Below are 18344 nucleotides of genomic sequence, written 5' to 3' on the forward strand. Positions count from 1 at the left end.
CATAATTGCGTTGGCAGTGTTTGGTGTGCAAATTCATCCAAGCACGTCAACTTGGAACCACCACATCTTCCCAGCCTTGGTTTGGGGTGTGACACCCAATCAACTCATGGATACACAGGAAATGTTGCTGCTGCAGCTGGCGTCTTTAGGGGAAAGTCAGTAGGAGTCGATTGCCGAGTGTGGAGTAAAACGCTCTGGAAATTCAAAATTTCGTCGCCGTTTAAAAAAAAAAAAAAAAAACATAGTCCAGTCCATACAACTTCATTTCAATTTCAAAAGAAATACTGGACTATGTTTTAAAAAAAAAAAAAACGGCAACAAAATTGTGAATTTCCAGAGCTTGTTACTCCACACTCGGCAATCGACTCCTACGGACTTTCCCCTAAAGACGCCAGCTGCAGCAGCAACATTTCCGGAAAGGTACTGGCTTGATGAAATCACACACACTGGCTTCCATCTGAGCTGCTGTTTAAATGGCAAGGCCATCTTGTTCATGTACAGACCAGTGCTTCTGATGAGTCATGTTTATCCGCTGAGAGACAGCAGTGACAGATCCAGGAAGAGGCAGATAATGTAGATGCAGATGGAACGGTGCTCTGATTTATCACAGCTTAGCACAGCAACAGACAGACAAGGCAATCAGGGGAGGTGTGTGCGTGTTTGTGTGTGTGTGTGTATGTGTATGTGTATGTGTGAGTGTGTGTGTGTCTGTGTCTATGTGTGCACTCACATCTGTGGATGGATGAATGAAATTGTTGCTCTGTGTGTGTGTGGTATCTGTGTGTGTGTGTGTGTGTGCGGGGGGGGGGGGGGGGGGAGGTTGTCTGCACGATGCATGATGTCATCAAGTGAGATGAACTGAGAACAGAGGCCAGGAAGACGGAAGCCCGCTCCAGTGAATGGATGGGTCGCCACGGAGACCTAACGGATGAGCAGAGTTGGAGATGGAGACCGAGCGCCTCTGAGGGTAGATGGGAGAGAGAGAGATGTGGAATGTACTCAGATGGATATAAAAATGCCTCCATCAAAGCTGAGGCAGTAGACTCATGAGTGTTGGTGGCAATGGGGTTGGGGTCACGGTCGGAGGAGGATGTCGGGCTTGTAGAGGCTAGCCGGAGGGTGGGGATTTGCCTCTGGCTATCATGTGCCTCTCCAAGCATACACATACACAGACACTCATATACACACATATACACACACACACACACACACACACACACACATACACATACACACAAGTAGGCCGTCACCTCAGTGATACCTCTTTATGCCAGGGTTCACCGAGTCCATCTGGCACACTGATATACACAACCACTAACCACCTGAGCCCAGCAAGACAGACACACACACACACACACACACACACACACACACACACACACACACACACACACACACACACACACACACACACACACACACACACACACACACACACACACACACACACACACACAGTTTCTATCTCCAGATTTTTTCTCCCCCTCTCTTTCATACACACTATGACATGCACAGACACACACACACACACACACACACTCACACACACACACGATTCTTCAAGCAGGCTGACTAGAGATTACATTACATTACATTACATTTAGCAGACACTTCTTGACCAAAGTGACTTACATATGTCAGCTATATTACAAGGGATCACATTGTCCCCGGAGCAACTTGGGGTTAAGTGCCTTGCTCAAGGGCACAGCGGTGGAAGCCGGGAATTGAACCGACAACTTTCAGGCTACTGCACGCTAGCCCAGCTCCTTAACCACTACACTACCACCGCCCCCAGTGGACAAGTCATCTGACCCACCCAGACAGCCTCCAATAACAGACAGAAAAGACTGTATGGTCTAACTCCCTATTGCCAATCAATGGTAATCCATTCCTTTTTTGTACTCACTTTTTATTGTATTTGATGGATAACAACATATATGAAAGGAATTGTTACAATACAGATACACAAACCCAAACATACCCCCCACCCCCACCCCTACCACATGGGATGCACGTCAATGTAGCACAGTCAGTATAAAACAGTCCACTTAGTTTCTCTCCAGTAAAATGTCTTGAACTCTGGCAATTCCATTTTTCCAAGTTTGTATTGCCCGAGGAGTAGCACCATTTAATCCATTTCTAATGTTGAAGAGATAGCTATAAAAATCCACAGTGGGATCTGTATGGAGGGAGAGTGAGTTGGTGAACATTTGGAGACTTGAGCTTTTCTAACATTTGGAGGCTTTTGTGATAATCTGCCAATTGACTGAGTGTGTGTGAGTGTGAGTTCGAGAAGGACAAACAAACTCACACACACACACACAAAGAGAGAGAGAGAGAGAAGTAGATCATGGTGAAATCATAGCCTTGGGCTACTCTATCATGTTTGTGGAGAGTGAGCCAGCAGAATGGAGTGAGGGAGGGATAGGGGGAGGAGAGGGAGGGAGAGAACAGGTGATTGCCCCAGGTTGGAGAGTTATGAGGGGAGTGAGAGATCGCCTAAGGGTTGCACGGAGGGAAGACCAGCGTGACAGTGTCCGCAGGCTTAATGAGCACTCGCCGCAGGGCAGCAGCATACATGTGTGTATGTGAAGGTTTTTGTTGGGGGGTTTGTATGTGTGAGGGTTTTTGTTTGGGGTTGGTATGTGTGTATGTGTGTATGTGTGCGTGTGCGTGCGCGTGCGTGTGCGTGTGCGTGTGTGTGTGTGTATAGCTGTTGGTGCCAGTGTGTGTGTGTTTGTGTGTGTGCTTGTGCACAGGTGTGTTTGTGTGTGCGCATGCGGATTAGTGTGTGTATCTTTGTGTGAGTGCGGCATGACTCTGTGCAGAGCCTAGGAGAATAGACAGTGCCTCCTCCTGTAGCTGAAGAAACAGCATGCTGTGAAAGGTAAAAGAGCAGGATGAAATGAAAGATAGAACACAGGGGGAGGAGGAGAAAAGGAAGAGGCGGCCTGTGAGGGGTGAAAGGTTATTCTGCTGACAACACAGGGTGGTCTAGTACACCTGACAGCCAATGAGGAAACAAGGAAATGAGGGTGAGAGATGGTGTTCAAAGATGTTGAGAGGTGTGGAAGAAAAGATACAAAGGAGAAAGAGAGAGAGTGATAGAGAGAGAGAAGCATCAAAAGAGAGAGAGTGATAGAGAGAGAGAAGCATCATTACAGTGGTGTGACTTATTGAGTGAACAAAGCATTTGCCTTACACTGACAGGCAGGGACAAAAGTCAACAAATAGCCAGAGCCCCAGGGTAGCGAATGAGTCAGAAGAGCAGCCCACAGAGGTGGACTGGACTTGCTACATGTAGGTTTGTTTAAGGTGGACAGAGCTGCCCACACCAGCAGGCTACAGTACATGTGGAGAGTGAGATCTCAGACAGGCAGGAGAGACATTTTGACTCAGTATGCTCTCGTGGTAGCAAAAGCAGTAGCCTATACAGGTATTGTGTTTTTGTAAGCCATGAACAAAGGTATGGAAACGGCATATCTTTGGCTAGGACACCTTCTGGAATATTCAAGAATGTTCAAGTCAAGAATGACTTTCAGGTGGCGGAATTGCTATGGTAAATGTCTTGAGTTTGACTGAACCAATAAAGAGTATGTAGATCAGCATGCTAATTTGAGTAAAATAAAGTTGATTTTCAGAGCAGTGCATATGGGCTTAATTTCTGTACACAATCCCAGAATGGATCGGTGTTTGAGTAGCTTATGTGAATCACCCAGCCACACAGCCTTGGCCAAAGCTGCTGAGAGCAGGCTTGCACGTCTGGACACATGAGCGATGGACAAACAGTGTACCGCACTGTACTCTCACCCAGCATGGTGACGGATAGAGAGGGCAGACTGTTGGCAGCCAGGAGGAGTGGACAGGGAGATGAGCTGCTGATCTAAGGCACCGCCGCAGAAAGAGAGTCTGAAAGGGGACGTCCGGCTGGCTGGTTGGCACAGAGTTGGGCAGTGCCCACAGAGATGAACGAGGGAGTGAGCGGTCTGTCCATCTGTCAGTCTCTAGGAACAGACACACACCTGTCATGTACACATACACACGCACACACACCCACCCACACACACACACACACGTCATGTACACATACACACGCACACACACACGCACACGCACACGCACGCACGCACACACACACACACACACACACAAGTGGACTGCACCCAAGGGCACCCTACATTCAACCATGCACAACAGAAAGACATACAACCTGAAACAAAGAGAGGGAGTGAGTGAGTGAGTGAAAGTAGGAGTGAGTGAGTGAGAAAGAGAGAGTGCTTATCCTGTGTTTGGAAGGGCTGTGATTATCCTGTGAAGTAACACAAGGTCAGGGGGAGTGTTAATCTACAGGTTGAGGTGGAGGTTTGTTATTATCAGGAACGAGCTCTCGGGACGTGGCGCTGTTATCAGAGCCGCACAATGTTCTGTCTTTTATGTGACAGCAGTGCGAAGGAGAGCAGTTAATTGAGACTGGTCAGTGTGTGTGTGTGTGTGTGTGTGTGTGTGTGTGTGTGTGACTGTGTGTGTGACTGTGCCAATCTCAGTTTTCTGGAATTGCTATTCTTTTGGCCCCTCATTCTTTTGACACTGTCGCCATTGTGATGGTAATGGAGTCACCTCTTATCAACAATTAGCTATGTGACGTGGGATAAAAGCGAAAGAGCTTTGCCCACACCCACCCACCCCCCCACACCCACCCCACCCCTGTCATAGCAGTGGCCTCCTCATCCCCTGTCTGCAGTGCCCCCACTGGAAGGCCAGTTTGCTCTCCTGTGCTTTCCTCTGAGGGCGTCTGAGTCGAATGCACCTCAATAGTACCAACAGAGCTGTCTGGGGCGTCCTTGGAAATGTCAGTGGAGCTGCCAAAGTGAAGAACAGCCAGGATGAAAAGAGTGTCTATTGTGTGTGTGTGTGTGTGTGTGTGTGTGTGTGTGTGTGTGTGTGTGTGTGTGTGTGTGTGTCTGTAGGTGTGTGGTTAAACTGTGTGTTGCCACCAAATAAGACCTGCGACTGTCAAACCCCCTGCTGTAGCCTCTATGATTGGTTGGATGCAGGACAGATAGCGCCACGGGGGTGGAGGGCACTTTGATGAATGCTTGCCTTTAGTTTGCTTCCCTGTCTCTTCCCTGTCTTCATCTCCTTTTCTAATCTTCATCCTTCTCTCTCTCTCTCTCTCTCTCTCTCTCTTTCTTTTCCATTTTTGTCCTTTTCTTACTTTTCTCTCGATCCCTCACTGTGTTTCTATATTTTGCAGTATCTCACTCTTCTTACTTACTGACTGTATCTCACTCCCACTCTCCCTTTTCTTTGGTTTTCTCTCTGTCTCCTCCTCCTTATTTCTCTCTCTCTCTCTCTCCCCCTCCCTCTCTCATTGTACTGTCTTGTCCACCCCTTCCTCGTACTTCCTTGTCTCCATCATGTCTTTTTCATGTCTCCGTCTCTGTTCTGCAGGTAATGAGCTGCTGTACCGCACGCGTGAGGGAGACGTGGTGCGGCTCAACGTGGAGACCATGGAGCGGACGGTGCTGGTGCCCAATAAAATATTTGTAAGTTCTCCCCAAAACCCTCTCCTCCATCCCTCCATAATGTCCTGGGCGTAGCTCTGCAAAAAAAGATACACTGTGCAAGCGAGATGCATTTGGAATATGCTGGGCAGAGCTGTAAGATTGGTGTTCTTCCCTTGGCCACTTTTGACTGAAAACTTATTTTTCCCTCACCGTCAGGAAATACATGGTGCCTCAGGCCCCTTTTGTTACAAATGAGGCATTGAAAGCTGTGTCATTAGTGTGATGCTGGATGTTCGTGCCTTCGCTAAAGATGAGTATGCGGCCGCCGAGTGACTGATTGTTGTGCTCGCTGAAACGCGGCCCCTTTTGAGGAACGACGCGAGTGCGGGCGACGACGTGATTGTTCCATATCAGCAAGGGGCTCCGTTGTCGGAGATGAATGCCTTCCAGTTGACCATCTGTGAGATGCAATCTGTCAAAAAGCCGGCCTGTTTAAAGGCTCACATTAGAGCAGGGGGCCATGCGTAGGGACCTGTCTCACATCTCCTGTTTTCCCCTCCTCTCCCCTCCTCTCCTCTCCTCTCCCTTCCTCCAGACGCTGTACCAGGCCAGTAAATACGAGCTGTCCCCAGACCTGCGCTATGTGCTGCTGGCCTACAATGTTGTGCCGGTAAGTCATGCCTACTTTAGAAAATTGGATGCCATGTTCTTGTGTGTTATGCCCTGTGGTTTTGTGTGAGAGATGTAGAGCTAGTTGGGAGTCATGGTGTGTGAAAGTTAGAGGTATAGCATTTGTCCCTCAGTAAAGCTAGTTTCTGTGTTTTGAAGACAGACTCTGTATGATTCAGAGGGTAGATGAGCATGTGACTATTTCTTGGAGAGTGTGTGTGTGTGTGTGTGTGTGCGCTGGCAGGGCGGGAGAGAAGAGTGAGGTGTGGAAGTAATCATCACCACAGGGGGAGAGGGGCCGTCACACTCCACTGCTTGCCACAGATCTCAGATACACCCGAGTGGAACGTCACTGGAAGGACAAAAATACACACACACATACACACACACACACACACACACACAAACACACACTCTCTCTCTCTCTCTCTCTCTCTCTCTCTCTCTCTCTCTCTCTATGTTGCTCTATCGTTCACTCACTCTGCCATGCACACACACACACACACACACACACACACACACATACACACACACACACACACACACAAACACACACTCTCTCTCTCTCTCTCTCTCTCTCTATGTTGCTCTATCGTTCACTCACTCTGCCATGCACACACACACACACACACACACACACACACACACACACACACATACACACACGCACACACACACACCAGAGCAGTGTTGAATATAGTTCAGAACTGCTGAGATGGAGAAAACCAGAGAGCAGGGAATAAAGAGAGAGAAAGTGGAGAAGGTTGGAATGAGAAAGGAGGTATAGATAAGAAAGGGAGAGAGGGGGGGGAGACTGAAGGTAAAGAGAAACAGATAAAAAGAGAGCACGTGGAGGTGAAAGTCTGTGATGCATATGGAACATGGAACCATGACAGAAATGGTTGGCATGGTCACTGCCCTATGTGTGTGTGTGTGTGTGTGTGTGTGTGTGTGTATATATGAGGCGAATGTATCATCTAGCTCCCTGCTGGTCCATGTCCTCGTGTCGTGTCCTGTACTGAGAGCACAAAACTGAAAGCACATAAACAGGTGCACAATAAGACACGGCATTCTGTCGAGCACAGCTGCTCCACGACAGAAGGAAGAGACGGAGGGGAGGACAGGGCTATGACCATTCAGACTCAGACTGACAGAAGGAAGAGAGAGAGACACAGAAGAGGGAGAAAAAGGAGAGGGGGGGGGGGGTGAGGAAGAGAAGGGTGAGGAGCAATGTCAAAGGATGAGTGTTTGAGTTAGGGAAGCGAGGGCGAGAAGTTCTGTTGAAGAGACAGCGAGACAATAGAGCCAGCAGCCATAATCACACCTTCTGTTGTGTCCTGTTCAAACCAGAGCAAAAAGGGTGACATCCACCCTGACACTCTCTACGTGTGTGTGTGAGAGAGAGAGAGAGAGAGAGAGAGAGAGAGAGAGAGAGAGAGAACCTACAAGCAAGAAAGTTTTTTATTCCATGTTTGTTATTCCATGTCAGCCCTACTATCGCCTTGATGGATGACAGCGTTGTCCCCCAGCTGTCATTGTGCTTGCACACACACACACACATTAGCACACATGCAGGCAGACAAACACATGCGCGCGCGCACACACACACACACACAACCTCCCTATACAAGCTCAGTCTTCTCATTCATTCTTTTGCACTCTTTCTCTTTCTCCCTCTCTTTCTCTCACATACACACACACTTGGGCACTTTCAGACACATTGTTTGCTCGGCTAAAGGTGTTGCATGCTAGTCTTTAACTCCTCCGCAGCTCTACATCTGTCAATCAAACTCCCACTCCAGCATGCTCTGCAAGGAAAGGGCACCTGAAAGAATGTTGGCTGAAGTTGGCTATACAGTATAAGTGTATTTGTGTTGGTGTGTATGTGTATTTATGTGGGTGGTGTATATGTGTTAGTGTCTATGTATTTGTCTAGGGCTTTTCCTCCACAAACCTCAATAGTCAAACCATGGTTGGGGTGATCCCAAGGTCGATGTCTGTTACCAAGCAACCATGAAAAATACATTCAGCCCTTATCAAAGATTACAAACATACATTCAGTGTGTGCCTTTTATGAGGAATGCTTTAACTATTGAAAAGCCTCCATAGACCCATGCATGTTTTGTGGCAGCCAGAGAACCAGTGTGACTTAGGCGGCAGGAACATACTGTAATGTAACAGAAGCAGAAGAGCACTAGAAATTCTTTCATCAGGTGCTCCTCACCTCTTCTTCCAGAACCTGAATAAGCAGGTCTGAGTGCAGTTTGGGAGAGTCTCTGTTAGGCAAGTAGCATATTATGAAGGTAAGAGCTCTTTGTAGCAGCACCACAGGGAGAGGACAAGAACATCAACGGACGAGACCATGTGCCTGTCAAAACTGGCCGAGAATATGCACAAACTTGACTAGAGACAAAATAATCCAGCAAAGCAAAGCACACAAGACAGGGTTTAAATACACAACACTGAACAAGACTAACAAGGCACAGGTGGAAAACAATCAGGGCAATAAATTAGGGAACATGGCTCAGGTGAGGGGCGGAGACAAGGAACAAAAGCACATGACAAGGGTAAACAAAGCAGCACATGGTTCAGAACACAGGAAGTAACAAGAGCACATGACAAGGGTAAACAAAGGAACACATGGTACATGACACAGGAAGTGACAAGGAACAGAAGACATGGCAAAATGCAGATAACCCACTACAGGGCACAAACATAATACACAGGAAACATGAACCCGGATCTAGAGATCCAGGGCAGGATCGTGACAAAGAGAATGTAAACAAGAGATAGGTAGAGAGACAAACAGGGTAATGGAGTGTTGTCACAACAGTTGAGTATGAGAAGGCAGCAAAAGGGAAATTGTAGAACGGGTTTATCAGTGGTCAGTCAGCTGACCACACTGAGCCAATATTGAAAATCCACAGAGACGCTAAAATAATTCAAAGTGAGCCTTGAAGTTGTTTGCTCTCTGAAGGACTCTGGAGGACTGAAGCTTCTTCCCTGAGCTTTCCAGGGAGAGGTACTGAATTGTGTCAGAGATCATATGGTGGCCCACAGCACTGTCCTTTGTCTGTTTCAGATATACCAGCACTCCTTCATCGCGTCCTACATCATATGCAGCTTGGAGACGCCGTAAGTATCGGTCATCTTTCTCAGCACTCTTTGATCAAAGCGAATAGTGAAGCGTGTTGCGCTACTGTCAGCGGAGCATGGTTGAAGTTTGCAATTCCTCTGTTGTGTTTCAGTGAGGCAAACTGTGCTTACCAAATTTTCCAAAAAAAGGCTCACAACAGCAGTTTATCATTGAAAATGTTCTTTCCCAATCTGATTTTGTATTTATGTTCCACTGTTTGGCATTCACATCTACAGTAATCTGATGCTAAGCTGCTCTGACATTTAATGTCCCCTGGGCAACTCTATCCTGAATCTATCCTGGATCTCAACACTTTAGGATATCAGATCACACACAAAAGCAGACATAAGAAAACAGACATAGGCATAACTTTGTGGTGAAGAAAAATATAGTTTTTTTTCATAAAGTGGTGGAATAAAGTGTGTTTCAAAGGCGTGTGAAGTGCCCCTCTCTAGTGCCATCTTGAGGTGGAGAGGAGCACTGCATCCCAGCTGCATATTCAGCCACCAGCCATCTCTCTATCTTGACGGAGACAGAGGACAGCCATCTCCTGGCATTGCTAACCTGCAGCGCCAGCACTTCTGCTAATGGCGTCGTAGCAGAGCGCTTGTGTTTACTGCCTGCCCTAATAAAATCCAAGGCCTCCCTCCAGCATAGGCTGACAGGGAGAGAGGCAGCCATGACACACACACATACACACCCCAACATATTCACTGACACCCTCTTTTACAACACACATAAACACACACACACACACACACACTGACACACTGACACACATACACACACTGAAACACATACACACACTGACACACATACACACAGACACTTTTCCTTCAACAGACAACTTTTCCTTCTTTCTCACACCGTTCCTTCTTTTGTGGAAGTGAGTAGTGAATAGTAAATATGCGTCTGGTGGAATGCATGCATAATATTTACATTTATGTATCACCATAGATTATGATGGTAATGGTTTTATATAGGTTATATATACATTTTACAAAAGCTACATAAGACTCACAGTGGAGGCCATTCTCTTGTATCCCTCTTCCTTTCCCTTGCCCCCCCCCCCCTTGCTCAGGGAGACATGGGACCTCAACCCTCCAGAGGTGCGCAATGCAAAGCTGCAGTATGCAGGCTGGGGGCCGCAGGGTCAGCAACTGGTAAGGACGACATCTTCCACAATCCTCATCATCTTTCAGTATATTAATTGTTGGCAAACAGGCAAACGTGTGTGTGTGTGTGTGTGTGTGTGTATGTGAGTGTGTGTGTGTGTGTGTGTGTGTGTTTGTGTGTTTGTGTTTGTATGTTTGTGTTTGTATGTGACACTCTAGACACTTGTGTGATCAGCGATCACAGCTACCACCGCATTGGGATTAATTACCTGTAATCTGAGACATGGATTAATTAGCGAAGTCTGTGGATTGATATGGCCCACTCTCCGCTTCTGTCAGCCCTCATCAGTCATGAGACAAAGCACACCCAAAGCTATCAACTTCAATTAGAGCTGCTGTTCTCCTGAGCTGTGGAAAAGCTCCTGCTCTGCTGCCTCTTTTAGTCATTCCTTTGTCTGTGTTTACCCTTATAACATGCACAGATAATTACAAAAAACAAATGGTCTGATCGTTCCACATTTCAGATTGAAGTGGAAGGAGATTGTAATATTGGAAACCAAGCCAGGTTAACATAGTTGGTTATTTTATGCTAATCTTTATGTGCCCTTTGTGTATAGAACACATAGCAGGTATAACCTTGCATCACTTTGGAAATGTAATTGCTGATCACATGAAGCAGCCACCATGTTTGAATTTGAGTCGCTGATAAAAGAGCCAAAGAAAATCCCAACCAGACTCATTTTCTCCAATTTGTGTGTGTGTGTGTGTGTGTGTGTTTGTGTGCATTTGTGTTTGTGTGTGTGTGTGTGTGTGTGTGTGTGTGTGTGTGTGTGTGTGTAATTCAGTTCATGACTGCCCACGCCTCTTACTTTTGGTGTTTTGGACCTTTCTCCCACTGGAGCTAATCCACTGGGTATCACACTAAGAGAGCGAATCTTTCTTGGTGAAGCGTGTAAGAGCATCCAGCCCACAGTTGAGCCCCCACATGTCCACAACAGAGGCATTTCAGCTCAGAGAGAGAGAGAGAGAAACTAGTTTGGAGATGGAGAGACAGTCTGGCTGAGAAAGAGCGAGCAAAAGAGAGAGAGAGAATTATGAATTTACTAACATCAGGATTGGAAACACACAGTTAAGTCCTCACAGACCTGTTACCTCTGAGCTAAGACCCTGTAATTTTTACATAAGCTGCTGTTTACAACAATTATCCTATGTTCTTGAGGGTACAATTTCTCTAATGGTTTGAAAGAGAACAGAATGTTTCCATGCAGAGGATTTGATGTTTTCTGTCCAACTTCAATGTTTTGTTAGCTCAGATAGCTCAAAAGATTCACACAAAAAAGTATTCCTCACCAGAGATTTCTTAACTCAGTTCTTAAAGGAGAATTCCGGTGTGATATTGACCTAAAGTGTGTTGAAACATGATACCGAGTGTGAACGTATGTCTCATAGCCCATCTCAGCTTGTCCCCTGCACTCCAAAATCTGGCGCTAGTTAGCCGATGCTACCAACAGCTTTTTCAATGGTGGTGCTTCGGCATCGGGCTAGCCATGCAAATAAATCACTGTTTTACACCCATTTACGAGGCTCAATGTATCTCCACACTTCATTGGTAGACTTCCAAGGACCCTGACATTTAAAACGAGACATTGAGAACTTTGAAAAAGCACTGGTAGTTTACTTACAAGACGATTTGTGCAGACAGTATCTTCACGAAGTTTAGCGTTTGCAGCCATCTTGAATTTAGTCACGATAAGTCGAGCGACAAGTAAGAATGAACAGGTATGATAAGGGATCGCATTCCAAAAATAATTCAGTGGAAATGCATGGATTCCGGCATTTCCATGCATTTCCACAGAATTATTTTTGGAATCTGATCCCTTATCATACCTGTTCATTCCATACAGTCTATGGTTCATTCTTACTCGTTGCTCGACTTATCGTGACTAAATTCAAGATGGCTGCAAACGCTAAACTTCGTGAAGATACTGTCTGTATAAATCGTCTTGTAAGTAAACTACCAGTGCTTTTTCAAAGTTCTCAATGTCTCGTTTTAAATGTCAGGGCCCTCGGAAGTCTACCAATGAAGTGTGGAGATACATTGAGCCTCGTAAATGGTTGTAAAACAGTGATTTATTTGCATGGCTAGCACCACTATTAAAAAAGCTGTTGGTAGCATCGGCTAACTAGCGCCAGATTTTGGAGTGCAGGGGACAAGCCGAGATGGGCTATGAGACATACGTTCACACTCGGTATCATGTTTCAATACACTTTAGGTCAATATCACACCGGAATTCTCCTTTAAGACCTCCTAAGCCAGGAAATTATATATATATATATATATATATATATATATATATATATATATATATATATATATAATTTCCTGGTTTAGGAGGTGGAGATATATATATATATATATATATACCGGTATTCCTGCTTCTTATTGGGACCCATATGCAGATACAGCCATGCTGATCATCCACCAAACTGATCAGAAAGCCCATCTCGGCGTACCCTTTTGATGAAGTGCTTTAATTTTTAGTGGAGCAGGCTGAACATACCACTAGGGGTATATGAAAGAACTGATTAAACAAGTATCATTGTAAAGTGAAGAAATTGGGTGTTTTTCTCTCCACCAAGGATTTATTCATTTATTTGTAGCCTGCGCTTGAGCTTGAGTTTGATTATAATCTCAAAACACAAGAGGTTTTGATTGTCAATCTTTGTCCAATTTAGTGTATATTCGGTAATGAGGCATTTTGAGAAATAATATACTAAGATTGTCTCTCTTAGAATTGTCAAGATTAGCTCCTTTCATCATATCATCAATGTGCTTTAGTTAACTGATGAATCACCAAAGCCTTAACACTTTTAACTGAGCTTCAGACGGATTACACTATGATCAAGAAGATCACATTACAGAGAAAGAAAATAAATCTATTCTACCAGGAGATGAAATGCATGTTGTTGCATATTTGCTACAAATATGTGAAATGTATTAAATACCACATTTGTGGAACACATACTGAGCTTAGAGAGACTTTCTTCTTTATAGCTGCCATTTCCAGTCTTTGTTAAATGACACTGGCTGTCCATTCCTGTAGGTCAATTTGTATGCCACCCGTCCAGTCTTCTGTGGGCACTCAACCATTGTTCTAATATTGTCATTGAGCTGCACTGTGAGTTTGCAGTCCAGCCTGGGCCTTTTGTTCCCCTGCTTTATTCTGGAGCGGGAGGTCTGCCAGGAAATCTTCACTTGGACACGAGATGTCTTTGAGATAAGTGCCCGGAAATGAAGTCGTTGCCTTGGGTACAGGACAGTTCAACAGCTTGCCGCTTGTAGGTTTGGCTGTTTCACTGCTAAGCTCTGTTGCGCCAAAGGGCTGACCTTGATGTAAGGACAAAGAAAGAAGGGAAAGGAGAGGAGGATGAGAGGGCAAGGGGAAAAAAGGAGGGAAAGAGAGGAGAGAGAAAAAGAAAAGGCAGGATATTTTAAATCAAGGTTCAACAGCAATCTTTTGTTCTGTGTTTTATGAATATTTTAATTGTTTTACCCTAAACACACACATACACACACACCCACAGTCACACACATGGAGAAATATTGACAGAACGATATTCTGGAGGAATCCTGGAGTGTGGTGTGTTGTGGTTTTGAGCGGGCGCAGTCAGCGTCTGTGTGATCCAGCTCTCGCCTCTCATCCTGTCTAATCTGGGCTCAGGGCTGACTGCAGGGATGAAGGATCGATGAAGCCCACATCTCCCTCTTCTGAGCCACTGATTGTCAATAGTGTGTGTGGATGTCTCTGTCTCTGTGTGTGGATATCTCTATGTGTGTGTGTGTGAGTACATGTGTGGATGTGCGACTGTATTTGTCTGTGTGTGTGTGTGTGTGTGTGTGTGTGTGTGTGTCTGTGTGTGTGTCTGTGTGTGTGTCTGTGTGTGTGTGTGTGTGTGTGTACATGTGTGGATGTGCGATTGTATTTGTCTGTGTGTGTGTGTGTGTGTGTGTGTGTGTACGTGTGAGGTGTGTTTGTGCATCAGTGCTCCTCTTGTCTCATCTCATCTCCTTTCTTCACCTTCACCTCTCCCCCACATATTGTCCTCTCTTCTCTCCCCTCCTCTATTCCCCTCCCCATTCCTCCTTTCCCCTCCCCTCCTCTCCTCTCCTCTCCTCCTCTTCTCCCCTCCTCTCCTCTCCCCTCCTCTCCTCCTCCTCTCCTCTCCTCTCCCCTCCTCTCCCCTCCCCTCTCTTCTCCTCTCATCTCATCTCCTCTCCCCTCCCCTCTCCTCCTCTTCTCCCCTCCCCTCCCCTCTCTTCTCTTCTCTTCTCTTCTCCTCTCCTCTCCTCTCTTCTCCTCTCCTCTCCTCTCCTTTCCTCTCCTCCTTTTCTCCTCTCCCCTCCCCTCTCGTCTCCTCTCCTCTCCTCCTCTCTCCTCCTCTCCTCTCCCCTCCCCTCCCCTCTCCTCTCTTCTCCTCTCATCTCCTCCTCTCCTCTCCTCTTCTCCTCTCATCTCCTTGTCTCTCCGCTGGCCCTCTCCTTTGGTGGCTCTCACCTCTGATCCGTCACAGTCGCCACGGGGGCACACACACCTGTCAGATCCCCTCACAGGTGGGCACGCGTGACTGACAGGAGGCGAGGCTTGGCTTGGCGCCCAGTCGATCACAGAGGCTTCTCTGTGAACAGGTTATCTTTATGCTCCCTCCTTGCTACAACACCTACAACACATTGGCATTGGACCAAGGTCTTCTTTTCAATGCAGCAAAAAACAAAAAATGTCCTGCCAATTGCCTGAGCCCCACAGACACCAGATGGAGTATTTGTAAGACATTAGATGAGCTGCTAATGGAATGAAATGGCTTGCCAGGGGTGCACATGCAAAACAGCTCATAAGCTTTTTCACCCGGAGATACAAATAGCTCAATAAATATGGGAGACATGTCAGCTCAGTTTGTGCTATTGGGGTGTTGGACAGTCAGTATCCTGATGATCCAAGTATCCACCTTGAGCAGAGAGAGGGAAGGTACGGTAGATAATCCCTCGTGGCATCCCTGCTGAGGTACCCCTACTGGGCGCTACCAGCCAGATACACCTCCATCCCCTAACAACACCCTCACCCTGAGGCTCACTCCACGAGCAGTAGAAGCCATCTGTGACATTTGGGTTATCGTGCGTAGTTTGTTCAGGACGTGTTCAATATGTGTTAGAAATGCCGCAGATCATACAGATATCCTAGGATCAGTGTGGCTCTGTCCTGGTCTTGGGGGGATAGAAGGGTTCAGTGTCTTCAGTTTTGCAGTGGGCTCCGCCATTCTGATCCAGCAGATCTGCTTCAGAGAATCATCTAGAAAGCCTCGGGCCTAGCATGGCCCGCAGACACCTCTCAGGACTTAAAGACATGTCTGTGTGTTGTTTGGATTGGATATATTAGATGTGGGATTGAAACTGATTAGAAGTGTTTGTATAAGACTTGTATTTTTATTAGCTTTTAGAAATGATATGTGATGCCTACAAAAGCCAGCACAGTATTTGAAAACTATAGCTTTTTTTGCAAATGTAAGTGTCGGTTCATCTCATGCAGATACTCTAATAACTATGATTTGGTGGAAATGCCAGTGAATAGCTAAGTGAATAGCTCTGCATGGGAGGGTCTGAGCGGCCGGCGGATAAAAACTATGATTGATGATGGAAATATATGTGTGCACGATGTGACTGTTGAATAGTAAGTAGCTGTATTGTGTGTGTGTGTGTGTGTGTGTGTGTGTCTGTCTGTCTGTCTGTCTGTCTGTCTGTCTGTCTGGAAATGCAACAGATCCCGTTTTGTCAGTTACATACTGACACATCCTCATGCACACAAAGAGGACAAGTCTCATCCATCATGATCAGTGATTCCTCATCACAATGGAGTAGCTATCGATCTAATTCACATGTCAGTTAATTTGCCCCCCCCCCCCCCTTCTCTCTCTTAGATTTTCATATTTGAGAACAACATCTACTACCGGGCCACAGTGGAGAAGCGATCGATCCGTCTGGTGTCCAGCGGCAAAGAGGGTGTCATCTTCAACGGCCTCAGCGATTGGCTGTACGAAGGTAAGGCTGACCAATCACGGGGACTGTTTCAGGTAGCCTGGTGTGCATTGCTGGATTCCTAACTAAGCTGAGTGAAGGCTGCTGGAAGGGAAGTAACCCGCCCACCTGGGTGCCGCCGCTCCAGACGAAACGCTTGTTCTGCAAACTAGCTAAACAAGAGTTTATTCTGTATGACAGGCTGCTCGGTGTCGTGATACAGATGTCAGGTTTGTTTCTACGTGTGTTTCTGCATCTGTGTCTGTAAGCGTGCGTGTGTGTGTGTGTGTGTGTGTGTATGTGTATGTGTGTGTGTGAGTTTGTCGACGCGAATGTTGAACGCTCACCTGGGTGCACCTGAGTGCCTCTGCGTGTCTGGCAACAGCGTGTGCATTACGGCGCTAATGAATTCCTCTCTGCGCCGCAGTGATTACTGCACTATTTTCGGGGCAAGGCAGCCGGCTCTTTAGCAGTTTGCCTCTCCCGGCGGAGAGAGAAGGGCCACCAGAGCCACACACACACACACACACACACACACACACACACACACACACACACACACACACACACACACACACACACACACACACAGCAGAGCCCAGCTGAGAGGAGAGGAGAGGAGAGGAGAGGTGCAGTTGGGTCCCAATTTGTGACAACTGTCTCTGCTCGCTCCGCGTAGGCAAACTGGTTCTAAAATTGGAGAAGTCGTGGCTTGTCCACAGAGGCCCAGTGCACATGTCTGAGCCCAGATTTACACAGATCCTCATGGAGCACCATTAGCCAGAGTGGAAACATTCTACTAGTCAGTGAACAGGAGCTTGGATACATAGCTACATGATGACTAATTCACAGCAGTTACTGTGATTGTGATTATTATTGTGGTTGTGGTTATTCATTTTTCTTACTTTTCAAAATAAAAGGGCTTGCAACCTCATATCTTAAAGGTGCTCTAAGCGATGCTGGGTAACGTCACTTCTGTTGACTTTCAAACAAAACAGAGCTAGCTCGCTACTTCCTCCCCCTCCCTCCCCTGCTGCTCCCATGCAATTGAAACTCTCCTAAACGCGCATCTCGTCTGTGATTTGCTGGAACAGTTTGTTATGTTTTCATGGGCTAGGTTTGCCCAGGTTGTTTTTGTTGCTGTTTTTGGAGCCTGGGCTGTCCACAGAGATCGCGCTTTTTTTTTTTTTCAGTGTATTCAGGACACAGACAGCTAGTGGTTGGTTAGGTGATGTTTGCAGTAAGTGACATAAAATGTTTTAGCCTACAAAACGTGTGGCATCGCTTAGATCACCTTTTAATAAGCAGTCTGAATTCTGGATCTGCTGTGTCTGAGTGGAAGTCGGTGGGCTATGGAGGGCGCAGCAGGAGAGCTGGTGAGAGTTAAGAGCACAGAGTCACCATGGGGAGGAGGACGTGGTCAGACTACAGCCATCACCTTCAGTGCCCTTGCACAGGAGTCCGCCCACATGAAAGCACAATTACCTCTTTAATACCAGAGTACCAAGGTCCATATGAAAGCACAATGAAAACTCTGTGTGTGAATGTGCTTACTTTTTATTTAGCTATTCACTGGACACAGAGTTATAGTGAGCGTACACACTACAACCAGCCAATTATAAAGACATGCTGGTGGATTAGCTTGCCAGATCAAGGCTGTGTACTGTGTGTAGGCTGTATTGTTCCGGTTAGCATTCTGTGAAGCAGGCAGCTAGTCCCCTCCTGTGGCTGTTAAACTTTAATCTGGCGGATATTACCACGCCTGACCTATGACTCAGCCCTGTGTGACCCGCCGGCCCTCGGGTAATTTACTTCTATGACTTATTAAAAGAGATAAATCTTTGAGGAGG

General features: G+C 46.5%; 1 protein-coding gene across 6 annotated transcripts in view; it reads left to right on the top strand.

Annotated features, from left to right (window-relative positions):
- The window catches only part of dpp6a (dipeptidyl-peptidase 6a), a 212425-nt gene that overhangs the window by 165986 nt on the left and 28095 nt on the right, over window positions 1–18344 (top strand). For all 6 annotated transcript variants that reach the window (XM_042067799.1, XM_042067800.1, XM_042067801.1 and 3 more), the window contains 5 exons: window positions 5452–5546; window positions 6103–6177; window positions 9259–9311; window positions 10394–10475; window positions 16398–16518. In XM_042067799.1, coding sequence (XP_041923733.1) covers window positions 5452–5546; window positions 6103–6177; window positions 9259–9311; window positions 10394–10475; window positions 16398–16518 — 426 coding nt within the window. The remainder of the gene's footprint in view (window positions 1–5451; window positions 5547–6102; window positions 6178–9258; window positions 9312–10393; window positions 10476–16397; window positions 16519–18344) is intronic.

This window comes from Alosa sapidissima, chromosome 17 (genome assembly GCF_018492685.1).
Source record: "Alosa sapidissima isolate fAloSap1 chromosome 17, fAloSap1.pri, whole genome shotgun sequence".
Classification (NCBI taxonomy): Eukaryota; Metazoa; Chordata; class Actinopteri; order Clupeiformes; family Clupeidae; genus Alosa; species Alosa sapidissima.